The 15,263-nt window shown below is 44.6% G+C and overlaps 1 protein-coding gene across 1 annotated transcript in view; it reads right to left on the minus strand.

Annotated features, from left to right (window-relative positions):
- Positions 1-15,263, minus strand: part of CHRNA4 (cholinergic receptor nicotinic alpha 4 subunit) — a 195,418-nt gene that overhangs the window by 116,921 nt on the left and 63,234 nt on the right. The window contains exons 3-4 of the mRNA XM_069243201.1: positions 10,943-10,987; positions 10,701-10,810 (exon numbers count right to left, since the gene is read on the minus strand). Coding sequence (XP_069099302.1) covers positions 10,701-10,810; positions 10,943-10,987 — 155 coding nt within the window. The remainder of the gene's footprint in view (positions 1-10,700; positions 10,811-10,942; positions 10,988-15,263) is intronic.

Consider the following 15,263-nt stretch of genomic DNA (forward strand, 5'->3'; position numbering starts at 1 on the left):
ACATGGGCATGTTTGACGATACATGGGACTGCGAGCAACCTTTTTTTCCTTTTGTGTCTCTCCTTTGCGCTCATGGCGGCCATGACGCTTTGAATTGGCTCGCTTATGTCAACTGTTTTACTTTTCATTTTCAATTTATGTGGCAAGAAAAGTCCAGTTAGGAATTTACAACGCCAATAGCTCTAAAGCGAGCAAACACGAGTACCATTGCAATGCAAATGCTTGTTTTGTTTCACTACCCTGCACATACAGAATCATCTATCGCTTGCCTCCCTCTACCTCTGTGTGCCCACGTACTGAGCTTGTTTGCACGCACGTCTGTTGTTATTTGTAAAGAGGAGCAGTGGGATACTTTGAGCGGGTGACTCACACATTGGCAGCTGGAGTTTGCAATTTCTTTCACAACAGGATGTCCAGGAGCACTCGCATGCTGTGTACAGCAAAGGGAAATGCTATCTGTGAGCTTAAAAGCACTTCCTGCAGAACACCTGGCAGCCTTTGCTCAAGTAGCGTTTCAACCAATCAGTAATTTTTCAGCATTGTATAGTTTTGTCTCCCTCCCACACATAGGGGGTCATTATGACCCCGGTGGATGGCGTTAATATAGAGAAAAGTACTGCCAACAGGCTGGCGTTACTTTTCTCCATATTAAGACCTTGGCGGTTTGGCTCAGGCCAAACCGCCAATGTACCACACCGACCGCCACAGTGGTAACGACCGCCGGGCTGGAGACTTCAGTCTCCAGCCTGGCGGCCGTCACTTGCCCGCCTGCGGGATTATGACTCTGCCTACCACCATGGTTTTCGTGGCACCCTTACCTCCACGAAAACGATGGCGGTAGGCACTATCAGTGACAGGGAATTCCTTCCCTGTCACTGATAGAGGTCTTCCCCGTCTCCCTTCCCCCGCCCGCTCTCTAGATTCCCCCCCTCCCCAGACCCCCACACTACATAAATGCACCTTCACACACGAACACACGCATACACACACTCATACCCACATCCATCCACACATGCATACATCCATTCACACACACATCCACACACCCTGACATACATTGATACACACATGCATTCACACAACACAACATACACGCACTCACACATCCATACACGCACACACAGACAACACGCATCACACACCCGCACACACGCATGCACAGACATACACACACGCCCCCACATACACACACAACACCCCCCTCCCCTGTCGGAGCACCCAACTTACCTGATGTCAGGGGGTCCTCCGGCAGGCAACGGTACGGGGCACTGCTGCCAGCAGCAGCATCCGCCAGCAGAACACCACCAGGCCGTATCATGGGTCATGATATGGTCCGGGGTGGTCTACTGGCGTGGCGCTGCTGCTGGCAGCAGCGCCACCTTACCGCCCTCCGCCGACATGGTCACAGCCAGATTTCCGCCAACATTCTGGCGGAAATCTGGCTGTGGTCAAAATCCGGCTGCTAGCCACAGCGACGGTCTTTTTGCGGCTGTCGCCGCGGCGGTAGGCGGTTTTTACCGCCGGGGTTGTAATGAGCCCCATAGTGTTTAGGGTTATTTGAGTTTTCAGTGCTTGCTGTTTTCTTTTTTTTCCTAAAATATCTTCTTTGACTTCATTCACATAACCCACCAAAGAGAGAAAATTACAGTAATGTAATTAAGATGTATAACCACTGTCATCTAACATATGAAGCCACAGCAACACGCTGAATCAACAACTAAACAGAAAATTTGCAAAGAAAATTGACCATGGGTCTGAACTGACCAGATTTCCTAACTATATTTCTTCACCCCCCCTGGGCCTTTTGCCCCATTTGCAGGGTCCCCCTTCCAAAAAGGGCCTTGCTCTACCTCTGAGGCCTAGGTGTCTTCCCTAAAGATGTCATTGAGCATGGAATGTTTTGAATTATGAGCAGCAGTGAGGCTCACTGAATTTTAGATACCTCAAATGCACCATTTTGATGTGGCCTGCTACATTTCTCCGGTTCTATGTATGTATATATGTATGTGGTAGGTCTATAATGCAAACCTATCCGAAAGGCAGCAGAGTGCCGTACATCATCGAAGACAAGCATAGAGCAATGAGTAATGGGATCGGAAGCTGGTCTGTCAATGATTAATACTTTGTGATGTATTGTTCTTTAAAGAGATGAATCTTAAACTCTTTCCTAAATTGGAGCAGTGTCTGGGCGGACCTTATGTCTGTGGGGATGTTTTTCCAGATCCTGGCTGAATGGATGTCAAACGTCGGCTATCTTGGTTTATTTTTTGTTCTGCTCCTGTTTCTTAGTTCCTGGATTTTAAATACAGCTTGAAGTGCTCTAACCACCCAGGCGGAGGAATGCTGGTACAGAATAAAACAACCGATATTAATAGCGCTGCAAAAGCCTAGACGGCTTTGGTAAATTCCTACAAGTTGGACTTGATCAAGAGGTGACTGTGGTGGACAGCCTGAGAACTGGACAGTATATTGTCCAAAAGGTTAAGGGCCAAGAAGTCAAAAGGTTAAGAACCTCTGCTGTACATTATTGTCCAGCTGATGATTTCATTCTGAAGGTGCACCTCAGCATGGCCATTCCCTTTAAAACATAACAACCGACTAGTGTACCTAAACTGTTTTAGAGGGCGACCCATTCCACCTGACATTTAATCTCTTATTGGCCAATTATAAGTTATAGGTAGGCCTAACCAGTATGCCTTTCTAACATATATGGTTCTCTTGGGCATCTGCTACAAATGCCAAGGGACTCCGCCTATCCCAAATATTAATGCAAGGTTAGCGCAAGCACCACAGAAAGAGTGTGACACAGAAGGGCACTGGCACTATGGTAGTGAAGAGACCAATAATGATATAGTTAATCAAGATTGATTGTGATGAGTAACATTGATATACTTATTTAGGGGTAAGGTAAAGCCCCACATGCTCTTACCACACTATGGAAACTAGTTGGAAGTTTACAAGGCACATGAACCGACATAGGCAGGTAAAGTCCAATCCAATGCACCTAGTGCTACCTCTATCTGGTATTCCTTTGTTATTGACAACTTCGTAGCAAATCATTAGCAGAAAGCCAGTCAGAAGCGCTCTGCTTTCAGGGGCTTTCTAACAATGGTTAGATGCTATTACGAAGATGGGGTTCAGTAATCGCAGAGTCTGGTTCACTGAATGCCCAAGGACTTGTCTTCATGCTGCTGCTGCCTGAAGGTCCATTGATGGATTAGGTGTAGTCTGGTTTATAGAAAGCTCCTTACAGATGCAGACTGATGTTTTAGGTATCTGGATCCCTTGACCCACGAGACGTATACAAGTGCTGGATTTCATGTATGGCTAAACATTCCTCTATTTACAAGGATGGAAGCAAATTTTATTCAATTATTTTTTAGTTTTAGCAATTTCTATAGGAGCTGTTTTCATTGTCTGTATAACTACAATATATGTATCTATAGGGTTCGAAGAAAGCTCCATGTTTCCAGACTACAAATATTCCAGTCCATGAAGTTTTGCTCCTAAATTATGTTTTTCAGGTGTGTTAGTGCCAATTGGTACTCTTACAATGGGCCATAACTACAAGTCCCAGAAAGCATTAGAGTATTGAGCCATCTGGTAAGTTTAGCCAGTGACCCACAGTGTTTCACAAAGAAAGGACGATGAGTGGCCTTGGTAACCATTATCAGTGCTTTAAATGGGCCGGTACTCTCCGGTACTGAGTACCGGCACTTTTTTATTTTGAGAGGGAGAGTACCGGCATATCTCGAGCAAAACGTAATACTTTTAATTGGAGAGTACCGGCACTTCTCAGAAACAAGCAGGTACTCTATTCAGAGTACCTGCACTTCTATTTTTCCATTTAAAGCACTGACCATTATATTAATAATAATTAATCTCTGACAACATTGAAGGCTTTCCTCCGTTTCAGTCTCAGCTTTGACATGGACATTACAATTGGCGGTAAAACTGGACTCGATCCTCGGTTGCTTGTAATTAAAATACTAATCTCGCTAATATCCTTTCATTTATTAAAATCCAGAACATTCCAGGGATTGTTTTGGATGGAACAGGGCTGTGGTTCCTAAATCAGAAAAGTCAAAGTTTAATCCACTCGATTCTGTCCATTACTTGAAATGAATCCAGCGATCTGACAATGTGAATATTTCCATTAAGGTCTAGGAGGCCGCCAATCCCATAATTAACTGATGTCAATGAATAATCAAATCTTGGCTTTTTATCTCAAATCGCTTCCTGTCAACAAGATACTAAAAATGTTACCATGTTTACCATCCGGTACAGTCATTTCAGAAATCTGTGCATTTTGAGTTTTTGACCTTTAAGTTGAACCACTGGGACTAATGCACAAGAAATCAAGGATTTGTAAAAAAAAATTAAAATATGCCAGTCTTGGAAGATCCAGACCCGCAACCATTTAAGACATGGGGCTCGTGATCACTTCAGGGCAATTGGGGCCAGATGTAGCAAAACTCCAAATTGCGAGTTGCAATTTGGAGTCCCAGCGACTTGCAAATTGCAACTCGCAATTTGGAATGCAGAAAGGTGTCTCAGACACCTTCTGCAAGTTACTATGGAGTCGCAAAGACCCACCTCATTAAGATTAATGAGGTGGGTCGCAATTTGCGACCCCATAGCGATTCAGGGCACTCACGGGGATGGTGGCCTGCTGGAGACAGCAGACCACCATGTCCGTGACTGCTTTTCAATAAAGCAGTCTTTTTTTTTCAAAGTGTAGCCCGTTTTCCTTAAAGGAAAACGAGCTGCACTTTGAAAAAAAACCGAAACCTTTAGTTTCGGTATTTTTTAGGGCAGGTAGTGGTCCCTTGCACTACTGCCTGCTCTGAAAAATTATTTTCTTTTCCAGACACAAAGGGGAAGGGGTCCCATGGGGACCCCTTCCCGTTTGCGCCTTGGTTACCATCCACTTCAAGTGGATGGTAACTGCGCTTTCATTTGCGACCGCAATCACGGTCGCAAATGAAAATGCATAGCATTGCGAGTCGCAAATAGGAAGGGAACACCCCTTCCTATTTGCGAGTCGGAAATGTATTTTGCGAGTCGGTTCCGACTCGCAAAATGCATTTCTACATAGCAAAGAGGCTTTTGCGACTCGTAAACGCCGATTTTCGCCGTTTGTGACTCGCAAAACCCTTGCTACATCTGGCCCTTAGTCCTTTCCATCTAACTGAAATCAAATTATTTTTTTGAAACTTGCACTTTTGCTTTTCCTTTTGTAAGTAAAAGAAGTATTTGCAATGCGATAGGTCTGGCATATTTCAAACAAGTTAATTGTCACAAGCAAAAACAAAAAAAACGAGTGGAAAGCGAGAAAAGACAAATTAACAAAATAAAATAAAGTAGTTAGCTTTAAAAAATAAACTTTGCAATTTTGTTTGTCCTGCTGGGCACGTTTTTGCCAGTGACAAGCCTTGTGCTTGCGGGGCACTGGAAACTGAAATAAATTAGTACCTCGATCACGTCGAGAGCAGCGGATGAACACTAATTAAGTTGAAATCAACTAGAGCTTGATCCCTGCTCCATACAGAGGAACAGAAATGATGTCACGACATGTCTTGATGAATTACGAGGCTGTAAAGAAGAGTGCCATGCAAACCAACAAATGGTGAGCGACAGGCGGGCTCCAAGCCCTTTACTGAATACAAGAGAGTCTCATACACACGCGCATGCACTTGCAGTCTCGACCATAAAATGTAGAGCAAAATACAGTGACACAAGTTATCAACGTATGGATTTACTGAACGTCTGACACTTCATATAGCACCACTTTAATGATATGTGCATATAATGTATATTCATCAGAGCAACCTAATTTTATGGAGTGATGAATTAATGTCTATGTTCTAAAACAGAGGCCTTACTTGGAAAGTCAGAAATAGTTCATAGGGGGTTACTTGTCTTTAATCATTCACTCCCTAGTTTTTCAGAGCTCCAGGTGGTATTTTTAGATTCTCTTATTAAGCTCAGTGTTTACATTTTGGGGAAAATATTAATTTTACTACTCTTCATAACTGCAGAGGTGGACTAGTTCTAAAGAAAAACAGTCTGAGAAATGTCCTTAAAACATTCTCTGAGAAAGGCCACTATGAGCCTATACTGCAACCTTAGACATTCAGGTTTCTGTGCTGTGTACCAACCCTAATTTTGTTTCCTATAAAGTAGCTAAAAAAAACTGCACCTTCCATGGATATTGCACAAAAAAGATAGGAATCCCTATACATAGGGAATGCCTTCCTAAGCCTGGATCCCAAGGACTCTACATTAGGTTATCGTTTGTGAACCAAGTGCACTGTCTCAACAGTATAAGACTTTATTGAACTTTGCCCCTGATCAGCCTTCTTTGAAATACTGTATAATTATCTTGTATCTATATGATACACTGGTTGACACTCTGCACGAGCAATTTTGCACTAACCACGGAGCACCCTTATTAATGTTATTGTAAATAATATATTTGACTCACATTTTTTCAAAGATTGTGATTCTCTGACTTATGTGCTTGTGTGTGAAGATAAACTTGAATTGATTTCTAGATATGTACAAAGTGAATCCACCAGAACAATTTATTGTTTAATATTGTACAGAGCCCATGTTCTGAGGACCCCAGGATCACCCCATAGTTGGTAACAGATATTCTTCTGATGACATTCTAGTCGTAAACCTTATTGTCTTAGTTTTTCCATAAATAAGGAACAACAAGTATAGAGTTAGAAGAAAGCTCCAAGTTTCCAGACTGCAAAGATCACCAATAAAATGGGGGGCACAGTGCGTACCCATGTTGGCAGGGAGTGGAGTGGTCCGGATCGAAAGCCCTTCCAGTCTGAACTCCCTTCTTGACGAAGACAAGAGCTGCAAGCCGTAGGCAGTTTTATTAGCTTTAACAGGATTGGTGGGCATTGTACAAAGCTGGTACTCCTGATCAGTGCTGTAATCTGCCACTGGTGGGCACTCTGAGATGCTAGCTCTAAGAGGCAGTGTGGGATCTGCCACTGATCGACAGTGTCTGATGCTGGCACTGGTGGGCAGAGGAAGAGATTGTCACTTGTGAGCAGTGTGATAAGCCGGCACTGGCGGGCAGTGTATGAATCTGTCACTGGTGAGCAGTGTGAGAAGCTGGGCCTGGTGGGCAGTGAGAGAAGCCAGCACGGCGGACATTATGAGTAGCCAGTCCTAGTGGGCAGTGTGCATAGTTGATACTGGAGGGCAGCATGGACCTCTGCCACTGGTTGGCAAAGTGTGAAGCTGAAGCTGGTGGGCAATAGGAGAACGTGACACTGATGGGCAGGCTCAGAGACTGTTGCTGATTGACAGTACGTTAATTTGCTACTTGAGGACTGTGTGAGAAGCTGGCACCAGAGGGCAGTGTGTAAGAATCTGCTACTGGTGAACAATGTGAGAAACTGCACTGTTGTGGACAGTGTTAGGGGGTAATTCCGACCCTGGCGGTCATGGACCGCCAGGGCCGGGGACCGTGGATGCACCGCCAACAGGCTGGCGGTGCATCCAGGCCAATTGTGACCGCGGCGGTAAAGCCGCGGTCAGAAAAGGGAAACCGGCGGTTTCCCGGCGGTTTTCCCCTGGCCTGCAGAATCCTCCATGGTGGCGCTGCAGGCAGCACCGCCATGGGGATTCCGACCCCCTTACCGCCAGCCTGGTTCTGGCGGTTTTGACCGCCAGAACCTGGCTGGCGGTAACGGGTGTCGTGGGGCCCCTGGGGGCCCCTGCAGTGCCCATGCCAGTGGCATGGGCACTGCAGGGGCCCCCTAACAGGGCCCCACAAAGATTTTCAGTGTCTGCATAGCAGACACTGAAAATCGCGACGGGTGCAACTGCACCCGTCGCACCCTTTCCACTCCGCCGGCTCCATTCGGAGCCGGCATCCTCGTGGAAGGGGGTTACCCGCTGGGCGGTCGGGTGGCCTTCTGGCGGTCGCCCGCCCGCCCAGCGGGAAACTCAGAATTACCGCGGTGGTCTTTTGACCGCGCAGCGGTATTCTGACGGCGGGACTTTGGTGGGCGGCCTCCACCGCCCGCCAAAGTCATAATGACCCCCTTAGAACCTGTCACTAGCATGCAGTGTGAGAAGTTTGCATTGGTGGCCAACAGTAACTTGCCATCGACAGGCAGTGTGAGAACCTGGACCCACAGGGCAGTGTGTAAGAATCTGCCACTAGTGAACAATGTGAGAAACTAGTACTGGTGGGCAATGTAAGAACCTGTCACTTGAAAGCAGGGAGAAAAGCTGGACCTGGTGGGTAGTGAGAGAAGTAGGCATGGTGGGAAGTATGTGAAGTCAGTCCTAGTGGGCAATGTGCAAAGCTGCAACTGGTGAGCAACAAGAGAATCTCAGTGGTAGGTGCTGAGAGAATCTGTCAGTCGTGGTCATCATCATAACTCACAACTAGGGGCGGGTGAATAATTCCGGTCCAGCGACGGAGTTTTCCCCACTCCATGCGGAGTTAAAAAAAACTCAGCTAAGTGACGCGGAGCGGAGATTTCTCTCTTGATCGTGCTTACCAACATCAAGTTGGTGAGCGTGAGTGAGAGAAATCGCTAAGTTGGCGAGCACAAGCAAGGTTTCTGAATATAAGCGGTCGCAGTAGGCCGCGCCCACTTGCGATGAGAAAGCTGGCGCTCATGTTAAGGAAGCTGCCACTCGAGTAGAACATCTACTCGAGTGGCAAAAAGAAGTTAGCATCCTCTGGTGCTCCGATTGATGTTGTTTGCACTGATTTTACAGTGTGAGAGAAATTCTCGCGCAGAAAATCAGTGCGAACAGTGCGCCTTACCCAAACTCCGCCACTTGGGGAACTCTGCGTAGCACAGCAGTTTTTTTTCAGCACTTCATGGAGTGCCGCGTAGCTGGACTCCGCCCAGGCCTACTCACAACAGTGAACTGTGGGAAAAGGTGACATTAATGAGAAGTGAAAGGAGCAGGCAGCAGTTGGAAATATGATTCTCTGGCACTAAAGATGTGAGAATTGTGATAAGTTGTCAGTTGTGGGTTATGTGAGGAGCCTGCATTGGTGGGATTTGTGAGATGTTGGTTATGTTGGGTACCATGAAAAATGTAACCAGTGGGGAGTTCGGAGTGATAGAAGTGGTGCGTAGTGTAATATTCTGTCACTGGTGAGAAGTGTGAAAAGCTATACCTGGTGGATAGTGAGAGCAGCTGGCACAGTGAGCAGTAGAGGTGGGTGAGACAAACGATAAACAGTGAGAGTGGAGCCAGAGCCGCACCAAGGATCTGGCCCAGATCTTATACCCTGTGCACAAGCCGAGCCCTGAGAAAAATATGCTGTGTAATTTGTACAATAAACATTACAAAAAATATGATAAGGTCTCTTTAAAATTCAAAAAAGTGTCTTTGTTTAACACGTGGAAGCTCTGACATTAATAGGATACCTTATAGTACACCACTGAGAAGTACTTATTAAAGGTGATAGGTTTCTACAACTGGTAATCTGAACTCACATATTTGAAAGTGTTTTCATATATGACAAAGAAGAAAAACGAATTTTGGTGAAATAAAGTATTTACCTAAGAGCACACAATTTAAGTGGGGAAGCTGTGATTTATCCAGGATTTATGGTTTCACTCTGAACAAATCAGCGGTAAATGGGTATCTTTCTTTCCTTACGCTAAGGCTTTGTTATTACCTCTTTGTGCCTTTTTTTAATGTAACACAATCTCGAGCAAGCACTTTACATGAGCACCAAATCACATTTGTTGATTATAGGCATGGGAATGTTAAGTTATTTGTTGAAAATCACAGGATGTTGAGTGGATGCTGAGACTACAACCTGGTTCCCCAGTTCCACTTTTAGCAGCTCTGACTTAACACCACATCCTGGGTAGGGGAAGAAGGCAGTCAGAAACCACATGAAAGTTTGGTCTTTCTGGGCTCATGGTTCCAGCATGACCTCAGGCTGAGCCAGACCCAGACCCAGGCCTTAGGCTTGAGCCTGGCTCGAGCTTTCAGTGGCTCAGCCACTTCTAGAGAGCAGTTGGAGAAGTCAGCCCTAGTGGGCAATGTACAAAGCTGGCAGTGTGGGGTGATATATTGGTGGGCAGTGTGAGATGCTTATCCTGAAGGACACTGAGATGATTGTGCTAATTAGTAGCATCATCATTTTGCACTGATGGGCAAGGTGGGTTGCTGTCTCTGAACAGCGGTGTGAGGAGCTTGCACAGTGACAAGTTTGCACTTGTGACCAATGTGAGAGGCTTGCACAGGTGGGCAATGTGAAATGAAGCCAGTGATGAGTGATGTGACGAGCTTTCACAGGTTTTGAATCCAGCCCTTCTCACAAGCATTATGTCCATACCCAAAATACAAGCGGGTGTCAGAACGAGATTGACTTCATAATGTGTGCTATGCAAGAAAAACTTCAGAACAAAAGAGATGCTGAATAAATATAAGGCACTGAGTTGTAACAAATGCATGCAATTTAAAGATGGTGGCCTGCGCTATTGGAAACTATCAAGTAATAGGCTGAGCAACACCATGAAGTCTGGCCAACTGGTCAGGCACCCAGTGCCCACCGTACCCATGTGGCAAGTTCCAGATGTGGCCATGGTCATTACACGTGCAACAGAAGCCTTCTTGTCCTCCCTATTGCCCCTGCCACCCACACACTTCCCATGTAACCCATTCGCTGTGCTACCGCAACCCACTTGTTATACAGAACGATGTCCGGTCTCCAGATAAACTCAGAGGGGATCCGGATTGACGTCACATTCTCATATTCAAGGGGGTCCCAGCGCAGCTTGTAGTCGTTCCATTCCTGAGCCCTCCGGGGAAGAAAAAGAAAAGACAGACAACAAAATAAGTTTTTGGTTACACAAGGGGTGAGGCATGGCTTCCTCAGCCAGAGGCGCATCGAGGCAATCAGGGCGAGAACATCGAGCGGGCTCACCTGCTTCACCCACACGTTAGTTGTCATCATCTGGTTCTTCTCATCCTGAGGAAGGACAGAATGTTTCTTGTTAGAATGAGGTAAGTCATCCATTCATTGATTATATTTATTATTTTTATTAAGTATAATCAGGGCACAATTCCTAAAAAAAGAAGTTGAGGGACTAACCAAGTTAGGGAGTATGCAAGTGACCTCCCGGCAGTTGACATTGCAACTGGCATTACAGGAAGTGACATCAGAAAAAGTGGCATCACAACCCATGAATTTACAGTGACATCATAAGAAGTGACATCAGTTCTTATGGCCTCACGTGTGTTTAGCTATTATGAGATCATTTGAGCACATTATGTTTATAAATACAACCACTCATGATTTAGACAGAAGACTCATATTTTTGTAAGCTACACATAAAACAATGTTGCCTCCTGTCAGGGTATAGCTTGATTTACCCAACGACAGAACAAACAATGTCCGCCAGGCATAGTAGTCCATATGCAGCACGTTTCCATGCAGGTGAAATTGCTTTAGCTGCCTGTGTGTGTAACGCCTACCTGACATAAGGTAACGCAACGCAAGGCAATGTGCTACCTTGCTTTTTTGTTTATTTATTTTTTACTTTTAGCAAATCAATTCAACACGGATTTGTTTGGCACTGTAAATCTCAAAATTGATTTCGCATCAGTGTTGTGCCTGAAAAGTGACATAATCCTGATGCAAAATCTGCACCTCAACTTGTACATTTAAAAAAAGAAAAAATTCTGCCCCAAAGAAATTTGCAAAAAGGAGAAAGAGTACAGTAAACCTGTTCTGCTTAATTGGTTGCAAAGTCTGAATTAAAAATATTTTATGGGGTTAGGGCACCTGCTGCAGAGATCTTTGAGTTCCCAGTAAATCTGAGAGAATAATAATAATAATAATGGTAAGATAACCTTAGCGATTACACATTGGCTGGAAAGAGGTGTGTGTTGTCTAGTGCCTGTTTCTACTCAGAGTAGCATAGAGGGTTAATGTGTCTCCTGCAAAGCACAGGTAACATGCAGATGACAGATTTTTATTTTATGCAGATAGGTTAGTGGGTTACCGTTTTTGACACAGAGATACTTTTGTTATTTGCAGTTCATAAATTGTAATTCTTCTAACATAGCGCAGTGAGCTATAAAGGGCGATATGACTCCTACACCTTGTGAGCCTCACTGACTTATATAACTTATTGTGAACAGTGAATTACAACATTGTATGATTGACTGTCAATGTAATGAGTATGTGTGATGTAAAGTGCGCAGACGCCCTGCATTTTGATGAGCAGCGCTATAACAGATATAAAAACACTGGTATTTCAATAGTTATTGTGTGTACATAGGGGGCAGACCACCACATCTGAACAGTGCATGCATATTTCTCATACACAGGGACTGAAGAAAGTCACGCTAGGTGTGAAGTGCTAACAAGCTGTGTGCCTTTCTTTCCCCTGCACTGCATTTACATCTTTATTGCGAGGCTCCGGATAGCTTCCAGCCAAGGATACTCCAATAAAAGAAGGCCTGATGACTCCTTAATGTTTGCCCTTGTCCTGGGCTCAGCTGGATTCTGATATTGAAAAGACCCCCTTGCTGCTGATACGTTGTTGCTCGGATCGAAAGCAGGCAACATGTAGGAAATGCTGAATGTGTCCCGGTGTCTAAAAATTGGAGCCGCCCACGTGTACCCCCTACTTGTGCCCTGAATATAATGCATCCTGTTTAAAAGGAAAAAATAAATATTTTCTACAGGTTAACTTAATTAAAAAATATAAATATGACCCAGAAGCACAAATGAAAAAATGAGAAGGCATGTGAAGTCAGACATTTTGTATCAATAAAACAGTGTGAAGTGTTCTGACTTTGCATGAAGTAAAATAACACCATCTGGTCTGCTGGAAGGCAGAATTTCATCGTGCATTATGCCCCCTAGGCAAGACATCATGGCAAGTCTCTGTGCCCACCGGCAGCAACCCCTCCACTTGTAGGTACAGTGCAAGAGAGAGCATAAGGGGGGTTGCAGAAGCTCAGTGTAAGTCATGTAGCAGGGCTTTTGAGGGCCACCATAGTGCACTGGCAGGTGGGAGCCTGAATCGGGTGGACGGAGCTGAGAGGCTGGGTCAGATCAAGCACTACCCCAAACTATCCTTTGTTGCAATGTTGCCTTAAAGATTTTGGGGCCCAGGACAAAAAATATTTATTGGAACAAGTTTGAATTTTATTACCCATTTTCTGCTACTTCAAGCCCCATGATAGCAAACACAAGTGAATCATATGTGAAAGGATGAGAGAGAGAAATGGATGTGAATGTGAAATTTCAAAAAGTACACTTTCCCAGGGGCCACGCTTTACTGCAGTCGGAACTAGGTTTTGCTGCAGCTGAAGGGTGCTGATACGTCTTCTTTTTAACTAGGAGAGCTTCACCCTTCAAAAAGTCCACAAAGTATTTAAAAAAAAACGTTGTCTGGCCAAGTTGCAAATCCTGTAACTTCGGAAATTTACCCTCTTACCCCTAAGAAAATGATGTCTGATCAGGTGGAGACCAAAGAGGGCACAAAAGTTATGGATCTGAAGAGCAAGGAGCTCTTCACACCAATAACTAGTAGCTGCTAACACTTCTTTTGCCCCATTGTCAAATGATTCTGTGAGCCCATCAACATGAGTGGTATTTTGTCTTCATTAACTTTTGATCTTTTTTCATTTCTTACACGTGGCATCTTAAGCCATGTAAGTTCCATGCCATTGGTGGTTATCTCTGGACTGCTTCAGGATGAGACCCAGAGAAGTGAGTAATCAGGCTACTGGAAGCAATGCAGGATATACTCACCAGTGAGATCACCCAGAATCATTCACTACAGATTTCCCAAAAGGGGATTGCAAAAAGGTCCCTTCCATACTTGCCGAGCTCCTGAGATGCTGCAGCATCAGCTCAATGGCATGGCATCATCATCTCATGGTCAATTATACTGAAGATTGTGGTCAGGCTCCACATGACCAAGAGCCATTTGCTTACCTTGTTTTGGTTATGAAAAGCCAGCCTGGTTGCATGACCTTGATGAGTTCATATATGTGATGTTTATTCTTCTATATAGGCCGTGCATTGATGAGCACACATTTTCATTTTTTTCTAAATGGAAGGCTGATTGGTTTTGGATGAGTGGGGATTGTCTGGTCAGTAAGCATGTACAGTTGCAAAACGTTTGGGTATGTCAAGTTCTTTTATCTAAATATCTTTCTCAATTGTATGAGAAGAGAGGGTCAGCTGGGGCATGAGCTTCATTGACCTGAAGTTTATCTCTAATCCAAAGAGTGAAGCATGACGACCGTATGCCATTTAAAGTTGTCCATGGTGCTGATATTGCACGTTAGAAAACATGCTTGTGCTGGCTAACTTAGAAGAATACTTTTGTGCATGTCTTGACCATTTATGGTGAAGTCATATTTTGCAATGCTAACGTGGGGTGTCAGTTGCTTACATCGTTAAGACATGAGGATGAGTAGTAGATCTGATCTCTGCTGCACTAGATAGTCAAAAGGCAGAACAGGATTCTGCACAGAGAAGATGTCATCTACCACATTTTACTGGATTGACCAAGTGACTTTATTTTGAACACGTCATGATAATACTCAAAGTTTTGATGTTTCGCAATCCAAGGATTGGGTATCACCTGGCATACTGGTCATGGATACAAGGAAAGCAAGTGACAGGTCTGACACTTGTCACTACTGCTGCACTTTGAAGATCATGCAGTAAAATAAGGCCAGAAATAGTACCAAGAAGAAAGGCATTGAGCACTGACCAATAGAAAAAATATGAAATGTTTACAGACAGTTTGGTATGTCTGAGAGGCCAGTGGGCAGATCTGTGCCAGATTAAATGACATATTGGGGTATCTGGGCACAGGACATTCCCTCGCACAGCCTTGCACACTGTGCTTTGTTGAAGTGCCTGTGAGTGGCCAGAATTGGTTTCCCTGGGAGACTGTGAAGGGGGAATTGAAGGAGAGGAGATGAAATGTACAGTACAGCTTTAGAAACACATTTTTATTTACTAAGGCTACTAAGGAAGAAAGTGACCTCATGGTGCATGAAGTCTTATTGGGCATAGGCAGCAGTGGGCAAACAAGGACACACTCGCATAGATGGGAATTGGTTTGTGGGCAGACTTGTCCAATTCCTTTGAACTGGTGATACATGTGAGGTATCGGTTTGGGGATGTGTGTGGGGGACTGCCATCTTAGGGTATGGGTATGCATTGGAACATGCTCTTCTGGACACGATAGTCCTGATTTATACTTTTTTAG

Source organism: Pleurodeles waltl, chromosome 7, assembly GCF_031143425.1.
Source record: "Pleurodeles waltl isolate 20211129_DDA chromosome 7, aPleWal1.hap1.20221129, whole genome shotgun sequence".
Taxonomy (NCBI): domain Eukaryota; kingdom Metazoa; phylum Chordata; class Amphibia; order Caudata; family Salamandridae; genus Pleurodeles; species Pleurodeles waltl.